At 35.6% G+C, this 11,408-nt stretch overlaps 1 protein-coding gene across 1 annotated transcript; it reads right to left on the reverse strand.

Annotated features, from left to right (window-relative positions):
- Positions 1-1,348: 1,348 nt before the first annotated feature.
- Positions 1,349-2,073, reverse strand: LOC124108844 (mediator of RNA polymerase II transcription subunit 28-like). Its single transcript, XM_046467394.1, has one exon. It carries the CDS (start codon positions 2,071-2,073, stop codon positions 1,537-1,539), a length of 537 nt encoding a protein of 178 aa, XP_046323350.1. The 3' UTR covers positions 1,349-1,536.
- Positions 2,074-11,408: the final 9,335 nt, after the last annotated feature.

The following is an 11,408-nucleotide window of genomic DNA, read 5'->3' on the forward strand; positions in this document are numbered from 1 at the left end:
CTATCTGGCATGAGATGACCAGGTTAAAACCCTAAGAGTAAAAAATAACTTTTAAGTTTTGACTTATACACTCCAACCAAGGGGAGATACACTGGCCTCAGGCTAGTCATCACAGGTCATAGGTCCACAAACCAAGTATCATCCTCACAGGTCACAAACAAAATGAGTAATATGTATACACAAAATGAGTACAAAATACATGTTCCTGTATATTCCAGGGGAGTAATGCCCATTTCCCATGAGCATACAATGCAGCAAGGAGCACAAAAAAAAGATACCATTCACTAACCCACAAGACAGTGGAAGGAAAAAAAGCCCTGTGCCCTGGAATGGAGTGGAGGCTTTGTGGACCAGGTGGCATCCAGGCCACACCAGGAACATGAGTGGATATCAAGGCGCATGGGAAGGGATCTTCAGGGTTGGAAAGGACAAAATGAACCAAGACACAGCCACAGACCTACTGACTATTCAGAAGACAGAGGAGTGTTTGTACTGCCTGAGGGATATAATCTAAGAGTTGCGTAAAACAGAAAATAGAAAACCTCTTCTGACAAGAGGGCAAAATACCTTCCCCACAGAGGATCCACATGCTCTCGGTGGAGGTGAAGGAGCTGGGGATCACTCTGCAGGTCACCTCCACCCCAAAGCCCTAGGTTCTTGGAATCAAATCCACTGAACAAGAACCTTCCTTCATGTAAACTGCCTTTTCTCCAAAAAGTAAAATAAAAACACAAGCAAACAAAACTCAAAAGAAAAAGAATCAGACCAAGCTTTGACCCCTTGTCCATCACTTGTGTCCCAGTGTCATGCTAGGGAGACTGGGTCTGCTGTTACTCACACTGGTTCATTACTATGAGGCCTCCAGCATGTCATGCTCCCAACACAGCTCCCTCAACACAGCAAACACCGCATAACACATACACTCACCCAAACAAAAGGCAGCATCAACTTAAGGATCTCTGCTAACCTAGCATACTTGAACCCTTTTTTCTGACATATTTACAAAATATCTGCACTCTGTACTGCTATGGAAGCATTACAAATGTTGCATTAGATTCCTCTTCTTGAGGTAGTTCAAAGTCTTGAGATAGCAAATTTACGTATTTTTCTGTACTACCATGGATGTGTAGTAATCATAAAAGACCAAAAACCAAATTCCTTCTCCCCTCATTCTAGGAGTACTTTAATTTTCCCCCTCGGATCATAGCAAACTAACAACTGGGGGGAAAAAACTATATATAAACTACATAAAATTTTTAAAACAAGCAAAAAGCCAAGAAAAAAAAATCTGTGGAAAACTAATAGTCTAAACTTTGCTACAGACAAAACAAACAAAATGAAACCTCACTTTGTCTACCAAGCACTTTATAAAGTACTAAGTAATTAACAGCTCATAAAAATTGGGGAAATTTTTAGGTGGAGGTAAAATTAACACCAACTCATTCTCTAGCAAATAGCTGTTCTAAAATGCCACGTCCACACAGAGAGGTCTGGAGGAACTGTCTGCAGGAGGCTACCTTGTAGGCCAGACCTCTCTCAGGTCTGCTTCATAGGCGCAGGGATGTTGGCAGATGCCTGCTCCAGGTAGGCCAAGGAGCCCTGAGGGACCTCAGCTGGCTTTTTGTGCTGCACATTGATGTCCTCCAGCACCTGCTGCCAATGCCTCAGCTTTGTCAAGTGCTTCTGCACCAGCGCATCTTTCCGCTGCAACTCATTTCTTAGTTCTGAGACGTCCTCTTTTATAACTTGCTCAGGTTTCTGAACAGACAACTGCAATCTTTTTTGTAGAAAAAAGCATTCTGTCTGTCTTGCAATATCCAGAAACTTCTGGATACACTGATCAACACCAGTTCGAATTTCTTCCTGATCGGTGCCATTGACATAATCTTGACTCACGAGAGAAGCAAAGCAAGCCTCGAACGACGACTCCAGCTCGTCCACCAAGGTGCTGCCAGAAGTCCTCGGCGCGCCGGGCGCTGCCTGAAGAAGCAAAGCCTGGCCCGGGAGTCCCGGCGCGGGTTGCGGGGGGCCCGGCGGCTGCCCGGAGAACATACCACCCAGCGGAGCCGCCATGTCTGTAAGTTCATTTTTTAATAAGACTTCTATCCATCTGTTAATTTACTATTGTTCCTTACTGATATATTCTGGGAAGAAGTTCCTGTTAGAATGTAATGTTAGCAAAACCATTGTGGGTCATAAAGAATACACTACATTATTGTATCAAATAATACAAACTATGTAATTTATAATGTTTCTCGTTTAGTCCTGATTACCTAATAAAAGGTCAATGCCAAATGTACCTCTGAATTGCATTAACCTACCTTCTCAGTGTTTACTGATATAAATTTCTCCCTCCTCTTTCTGGTTCTTGCAAAATATATATATATATATATATATATATATATATATATATATATATACACACACACACACATATACATATATATATACACACACATACTATATAACATATGTATATATATACACACACAAATATATTTACACAGAATAGATACATAAGAATGTATATACACTATATATACAGAATACACATTCATATATAGATATGTGTGTATATATATGTGTGTGTGTGTATATATACTCACACACATGAACATAAATACACTTGAGGCAATTTTCTCAATTGCTTATGGAAAGCAGGTAAAGTAAAAATGATCATTGCATCACTAATACAAACAATTATCCACATGGGGGAAAACTTGGAGCTTACACCAAAGGCACATTTAATTTGCTCCCCCATGTGAGTACTTATTCACCATCTTAATCTATTTCATAATCTACTACATAAATGTGAATTTATTTGGACGAATTCCACTTTTTATTCACACCTGTAAACAGTGACCTCATTTGCTTGAATGAGTATGTGGTGAGTTCATGGAACCCACAGTAATTGTCTGGTAATTTTATGTTTGGATGAAAGAAGCTGTCGACCTAGGCTGACTGCGGAGCTTGATCCCAGCTTTGAATCTGATTGTTGGAGGACTTCTCTTTTTCAATAGGAAGCTGCAATTCAATTTTGACAGCTATCAGCAAATCCCTTGTAACCACAATTATTGCGTGGGATCAGACTGTGCTATAAGCCTTTGTGTTACTATTTACACTATTCAGAACAAATGGATTTTTCTGAATTTAGACACAAGTGAACTTGATGACATTAAACATGTACTGGTGTGGAGGTTTTAACTGTAGATTAGCTAAAAATTTAATGCTAAAACTCAGGGGAGAAAATGAGTGAGTTCAGATTCTGACTCTGTGATCTTCTAAGTTGTTCCCTGTACAAGTTACTTAACTTTCCTCATCTATAAAATGGGGGAAAGAGTAGTATTGATGTGGAGAGTAAATGCTATATATAGTAGTGTAGGTAAAGTATTATCCATAACTCATATATGTATATAGTGTATATATGGTAGTATATGAAAATTGTTATGTATAAATGGCACAGTATTATATGTTAAGTGCTTATGATGGTCCCAGGTAAGAGTTAGAAACTATTAATATTTCAGAACTATAGAAATATAATCACATAATAAGCATTACAAATAGGTACTTAGATTTTTTAGTTTCTAAGTTATTCACAATTTACTTAGAGATGGTGAGTTAAAACATAAAAATCTTCTAACCACAAAAGATCATTCTTAAAAAAAAAAGATCATTCTTCATTATTTAAATTGGGATACACTTAAGTTCCTGTGGTCGGTGGAGCTGTGTCCACTTATTTTGTGTTCCATACTTGACCTGAACATTTATTGAATAGCAGATGTTCAATAAATGTTGACCTAAAACAATCTGAATTCTGACTAGTTGCTATTCAAGGGCCATATTTATTGAGTTCCAGAGTTGCTGCAGGCCTTGGGGATATGTGGATGAATAAAACATGGATAAGGAGGAGGCAGGTGTGAAGGAAATGACTGCCCCCTAGGGAGGTGGTCGTGTGGCAGAAGACCAATGGGCACTGGTGCGCAGAGACCCTTTGGGAAGGGGGAATCAGAGGAGGGTTTCCTGGTCATGTGCCCTTGCTGTGTCTCTGCTCTGTGTTTGGGGCTAGACTCTTCAGTGGCTGAGGCAAGAAAAAAACCCAGAACACAGAGAACCAAATTACGCTTAAAAAATCTATTGTCCGTGAAGGAGGAATACATCCATAAAGATACACATCTATACACATGTGAAATGTCTCTGATAATGTAAAGTATATCAATGAAGCCAGCTTTAAAGATAGGTAGTTAGATAAATCAGGTCTGATATCAGGTTTAATACAGAAAATTGAGTATGATTTGAGTCTGGGAAATCAGAAACTGCATTTGGGAGATTGAAATGTTAGTGTTTCCAAAGCCAGGCCTATTCTGCCCATCCTAAAGAACTATTAATGGAGCAACTCCTAGCAAATGGAGAATTGCTAATTAACTTGCCCTGGACCCACTTCCTGCCTGAGATCACTCCTTCCTCACACCATCAGCCCACCTGTTTCCCAGCTTTTGGCCTTCCCACCTGCATCCCCCATCACATGCAGGATGAAGGGAAATAAACAAGATAAAGGAGAGGAATGTAGAGGGACAAAGAAAACTTCAGATATAAAAGGGATGGGACTTCCTCAACCCGTGGATTCTGCCTTTCACCTTTAGGATCCCCTTCTTCCTCCAGGGGAGAAGTCTGTTCTACTATCCTTTAAATAAGGCCTCTTACTTTCTACTCTACACTGGCCTGAACAGCACTGGGGGAAGCAAGACTCATTAAGGTAACTGGAGGTATCATTAATACATAAGAATATTTTTACAGTACTCTAAGTTTTAAAAATTATTATTTTGTTAAAGCTTTATGACTCAATTCAGTTAACTTAAAGTTGTATATGAAGAGATTCTGCTGAAAATAGAAGACAAGATTTAAGTTTTAACAATATTTGTTAATGAAAGAGTGTATTATTTATGATCCAAGTTGGTCAGTGTTTCAATTGAGAAATAAAGCAACAATTTAAAAAAGATTTATATATATATATTCTTAAAAATGAAACTCATCATAAATTAGTTGTATGAGAATGCAATTTACTCCCTGGTTTATTGTCTCCAGCCTAGAAATGATTGTTTCTATGCTATAGGCTTTCTGTCAAGTAACCAAACCTCTTCATCCTTCTGTCTGGGATGTTATGATTCCAAGAAGACATAAATATAGCTGGCACCAATCTAAATGGTGAAGATCCAAACATTGAGAGGAAATTCCATCAACAATCAAGGATAGTTAAAGTGAATATTTCTGTGATAGATTTAGATATAGAAAGTTCTTAAGAGGTTGCTGTGAAAGAAAAAGAAAACAACTAATATATGTAAATGAGATCAGAACTCAGTTAGTTATTATGTTCACAGTAGGCTGTTATCCCAGAGGAGAGGGCTCAAGTCTAAATAGCAACAAAGTTGCTTTTCTTAGAGGATGAATGTGATAATAGAGGGCTGTTGCTTCTCAGCTCTTTATAAGAATGCTCCACAAAATTATACAAATGCCTGCCCACCAGGAAGATTTCAAAATAGCTAAATCTATTAAGCAGCCATCAGAATAGTTAATGATTTAAAATTATATTTAATATGTGTAAGCAATGATACTTCCTCACGAGTATACATAACCTTTTATTTGTAGCTTTATTAATGTATAGTTTACATATCATAAAATTCATCCATACAAAGTGTCTCGTACAGTGATTTTTAGCCATCTACAAAGTGGTGCCATCATCACTAAAATCCAGTTTTAGAATAAGTCCCAAAGTCCCTTAAGCTGTTTTCAGTTAACGTTTTCTTCCACTGCAGGCACAGGCAACCACATATCTGCTTGGTTTCCACAAATTTGAATGATCTGAATATTTCATATGAATGAAGTCACATGGTTCCTTCAGCTTAGCACAAACTGAGGTTTATCTATGTTGAAGCATATATTGATGTTTCATGACATTCCTTCCTTTTTTAAATTGCTGAATCAGTTTCCAGTTTATGTGTATACTACATGATATGTTGGTCTAGTTGCCAGATGATGGATACTTGATAGTTTCCAGGTTCTGGCTACTGTGATCTTTCATGTACAAGGGCTCATATGAGCAGATGTTTTCTTTTTAAAATTTTTTTATTTGTTCTAATTAGTTATACATGATAGTAGAATGTATTTTGACATATTACACATATATGGTGTATAATTTTTCATTCTTCTGGTTGTACATGATGTAGAATTACATTGGTCATGTAATCATATATGCACATAGGATAGAAATGTTCAATTCATTCTACTGTCTTTCTTACTCACATTCCCCCTCCTTTTGCTTTATTCCTCTTTGACTAATCCTAAGTAATTCCATCCTTCTCTACACTCACCATTGTGAATTAGCATCTGCATATCAGAGAAAACATTTGGCTTTTGGGTTTGGGGGGATTAGTTTATTTCACTTAACATGTTATTCTTACTGGCAAAATGCCATAATTTTGTTCTTCTTTATGGCTGAGTAATATTTTATTGTATATATATACCACATTTTCTTTATGAATTCATCTGTTGAAGGGCACCTAGGTTGATTCCATAGGTTAGCTATTGTTAAAGTTGAGCTGCTATAAACATTGATGTGTCTGTATCACTGTAGTATGCTGCTTTTAAGTCCTTTGGATATAAACCAAGGAATGGAATAACTGAGTCAAATGGTGGTTTTATTCCAAGTTTTCTCAGGAATCTCCATACTGCTTTCTAGAGTTGTTGTGCCAATTTGCAGTTCCACCAGCAATATATGAGTGAACATTTTCCCCCACATCCTCACTAACAATTATTGTTACTTGTATTCTTGATAATTGCCCTTCTGACTGGAGTGAGATGAAATCTAAGTGTAGTTTTAATCTGCATTTCTCTAATTGCCAGTGATGTTGAACATTTTTTCATATATTTGTTGATTGATCATATTTCTTCTTCTGTGAAGTACTTGTTCAGTTCCTTTGCTCATTTATTGATTGAGTTATTTTGTTTGTTTGTTTGTTCTTTTGGGTTTTTCTTTTTTTTCCTTTTTGGTGTTTAGATTTTTGAGTTCTTTATATATCCTGGAGATTTATGCTCTATCTGAGGTGCAGGTGCAAAGATTTTCTCTCATTCTGTAGGTTCTCTCTTCATGTTCTGGATTGTTTCCTTTGCTGTGAAGAAGCTTTTTAGTTTGATTTCTTTCCATTTATTAATTCTTGATTTTACTTATTGTGCTTTCAGAGTCTTGTTAAGGAAGTCAGTTCCTAAGCCAATATGATATAGATTTAGGCCTACTTTTTCTTCTAGTTGATGCAGGTTCTCTGTTCTATTGCCTAAGTCTTTGATCCACTTTGAATTGAGTTTTGTGCAGGAAGAGAAATGGAGCTTTAATTTAATTTTGCTACGTATGGGTTTCTAGTTTTCCTGGCACTATTTGTTGAAGAGGCTATGTCTTCCCTAATGAATGTTTTTGGCACCTTTGTCTAGTATGCAATAACTATTCATGTGGGTTTGTCTCTGTGTCCTTTATTTTGAACCATTGGTCTAGGTGTCTGTTTTGGTGCCAATACCATGCCATTTTGTTTAGCTCTATAGTATAATTTAAGGTCTGGTAGTGTGATGCCTCCTGCTTCACTTTTCTTGCTAAGGATCACTTTGACTATTCTGGGTCTTTTATTTTTCCAAATGAATTTAATGACTGCTTTTTCTATTTCTATTAAGAATGTCATTGGGATTTTAATAGAAATTGAATTAAATCTATATAGCCCTTTTGGTAGTATGGCCATTTTGATAATGTTAATTCTTTCTATCCAAGAGCATGAGAGATCTTTTCACCTTCCAAGGTCTTCAACTTCTTTCTTTAGTGTTCTGTAGTTTTCATTGTAGAGGTATTTCACCTCTTTTGTTAGATTGATTTTTCAAATATATTTTTTAAGCTATTGTGAATGGGGTAGTTTTCCTAATTATTTTTCAGTAGATTCATCACTGATGTATAGGAACACATTTGATTTATGGGTGTTATCCTGTTACTTTGCTGAATTTATTTATGAGCTCTAGAAGTTTCCTGTTAGAAACTTTTCAGTCTTTTAAATTTAGATTAATGTCATCAGCAAATAGGGATAATTTGAGTTTTCCTTTTCCTTGTAATTTCTTTCTTATGTATAACTGCTCTGGCTAGAGTTTCAAGGACGGTGTTGAATAAAAGTTGTGAAAGAGGGCATTCCTGTCTTGTTCCCATTTTTAGAGGGAATGCTTTCAATTTTTCTCTATTTAAAATGATGTTGACGTTGGGCTTAGCATAGATAGCTTTTACAATGTTGAGGTATGTTCCTACTATCCCTAATTTTTCTAGTGTTTTGAGCATGAAGGGGTGCTATATTTTCTCAAATGCTTTTTCTGCATCTATTGAGATAATTATATGATTCTTGTCTTTAAGTCTATTGATGTGATGAATTACTTCTATTGATTTCCATATGTTGAACCAAACTTGCATCCCTGGGATGAACCTTACTCGATCACAGTGCTCTATCTTTTTAATATGTTTTTGTATGTGATTCGCTAGAATTGTATTGAGAATTTTTGCATTTATGTTCATCAGGGATATTGGTCTGAAGTTTTCTTTCCTTGATGTTTCTTTGTCTGGTTTTGGTATTGGGGTAATACTAGCTTCATAGAATGAGTTAGGAATGGTTCCCTCCTTTTCTATTTCAGGGAATAATTGAGGAGTATTGGTGTTAGTTCTGTTTTGAAGGTCTTGTGAACTCAGCTGAGAATCCATCTGGTCCTGAGCTTTTCTTGGTTGTTAGACTTTTGATGGTGTCTTCTATTTCATTGCTTGATATTGATCTGTTTAAATTGTGTATGTCCTCTTGATTCAGTTTGGGTAGGTCATATGTCTCTAGAAAATTGCTGATGTCTTCAAGATTTTCTGTTTTGTTGCAGTATAAATTTTCAAAATAGTTTCTAATTATCATCTGTATTTCAGTAATGTCCTTTTTCATCGCAAATTTTAGTAATTTGAGTTTTCTTTCTCTCTTCATTAGGGCTAAGGGTTTATAAATTTCATTTTTTTTTAAAACAACCAACTTTTTGTTTTGTCAATTTTTGAATTCTTTCTTTTGGTTCAATTTCATTAATTTAAGCTCTGATTTTAATTATTTTCTGTCTTCTGCTTTTGGTATTGATTTGTTCTTTTTCTAGGACTTTGAGGTATACTGTTAGGTTACTTATTTGGTTATTTTCTATTCTTTTAATGAATAAGCTCAGTGCAATGAACTTTCTTATTAGCACTGCCTTCATATATGTCCCAGAGATTTTGATGTGTTGTATCACTATTCTCATTTGCCTCTAAGTATTTTTTTTTATTTCATCCTTAATTTCTTCTGCTATTTATTGGTCATTCAGTAGCGTATTATTTAGTCTCCAAATGTTAGAGTATCTTCTATTTTTTATTTTATCATTGATTTATAATTTCATTCCATTTTGATCTGATAGAATGCAGGGTAGTATCTCTATTTTTTTTTTTGCATTTGCTAAGAATTACTTTGTGGCATAAGATATGGTCTACTTTAGGGAATGATCTGCGTGCTTCTGAGTAAAAAGTGTATTCAATCATTGATGGATGAAATACTCTATATATGTCTGTTAAGTCTAAATTATTGATTGTATTATTTAGTTCTATAATTTATTTGTTTAGTTGCTGTTTGGAGGATCTATCCTGTGGTAAGAGAGGTGTGTTAAAGTCACTCAAAGGGCCTTGTTGGGTGCTGAACTTATATCAGATCTGGCAGGACCCAGGGACCAATATTATTGTGTTGTTGGCTATTTGATCCTTGAAATTGAAAAGGATTTAATATATATAGATGCTCCATTGTTTGGGGCATAAATATCCAGATGAGTGATATGTTTGTTTTTTTCCCCCATCCTTTCACCTTTAGTCTGTGGATCTCTTTGCGTATGAGGTAAGTCTCTTAGAGGCAGTATATAGTTGGGTCTTATTTTTTAATCCATTCTGCCAGTCTGTCTTTTGATTGATGAGTTTAGACCATTTTTGTTCAAGGTTATTATTGAGATGTGATTTGTATTCCCAGTCATTTTGATTTATTTATGGTTTTTAATTTGTTGTAACTTCTTCTTTGGTTGACTATTTCTTTAGTGTAGTTCCTCCCTTTGCTTGTTTTCACTTTTTTTTTCATTCCAACTTCATGGAATATTTTGCTGAGAATGTTTTGTGGTACAGGCTTTCTAGTTGTGAATTCTTTTAACTTTAGCTTTTCATGGAAAGTTTTTATTTCATCCTCAAATCTGAAGCTTAATTTTGCTGGGTATAGAATTATTGGTTGGCATCTATTTTCTTTTAGAGCTTGGAATATATTATTCTAAGACCTCCTAGCTTTGAGGGTCTGGGTTGAGAAATCAGCTGAGATCAAGCTTGGTTCCCCCTAAATGTAATCTGGCTATTTTCTCTGGCAGCCTTTAAAAATTCCTTCCTTATTCTGTATGTTAGGCATTTTCATAATAATGTGCATTGGTGTGGATGTGTTGTAATTTTGTACATTCAGGGTTCTATAAGACTCCTATGTTTGATTTTCCATTTCATTTTTAAGGGTTGGGAAATTTTCTGATATTATTTCATTGAAAAGATTGTGCATTCCTTTGGTTTATGTCTCTGTGCCTTCATCTATACTGATAAATCTTAAATTTGATCATTTCATTTTATTCCATATTTATTAGAAATTCTGTTTATGTTCTCTTAACATCTTCTTTCCATTGTCAACTTTATTTCCAAGATTATATATTTTGTCTTCATTGCCTGGAGTTCTGTCTTCCAAGTGCTCTAGTCTATTGGTGATGCTTTGAATTGAATTTTAAATTTGGTTTATTAATTCCTTTATTTTTAGGATTTTTTGCTTAATTTCTTTTCAGAATCTCTACCTCTTTATTGAAGTGATCTTTAACCTCCTGAATTTTTATCTCTATTCACACCTTACATCATGGATCAGTTTAGCTATGTATATTCTAAACTTCTCTGACATTTCTTCCAGTGTGGTGTCAATGGGTTCTATTACTGTGCATCTTGATTTGTTTTGGGTGATTTTTCCCCCTTGTTTTTTCATGTTGTTTGTGTGTCTACCCATGTAGCTGTATGGATTTGAGGCAGTAGAGTTTCTACCCTGTAGACTTATAGTGTCCCTGAAGGCTTCCATTCCCTCACCTTTAAGGGGGAGAGAAATAATAACAGCAACCAAAGCAAACAATATACAGTCTTAAACCAAGTAGCTCCTACTATGACATCTACACTTTTGTTGTAATAAGCAGAAATGATGTGTTCAGTTATTGCCTACAATAAAAACAGTAAGTTTGCAAAAGAGTTTACAATTTCAAATGGTGGACAAAGAAATGGTGTAGGATATGAT

Source organism: Marmota monax, unplaced genomic scaffold (genome assembly GCF_021218885.2).
Source record: "Marmota monax isolate L192 unplaced genomic scaffold, Marmota_monax_Labrador192_F-V1.1 WCK01_AAM20220418_F8-fsc00033, whole genome shotgun sequence".
In the NCBI taxonomy this organism is placed as follows: domain Eukaryota; kingdom Metazoa; phylum Chordata; class Mammalia; order Rodentia; family Sciuridae; genus Marmota; species Marmota monax.

Coding starts and splice junctions, on each gene's coding strand:
- LOC124108844 (XM_046467394.1), bottom strand. CDS start 2,073: ATGGCGGCTCCGCTGGGTGGTATGTTCTCCGGGCAGCCGCCGGGCCCC.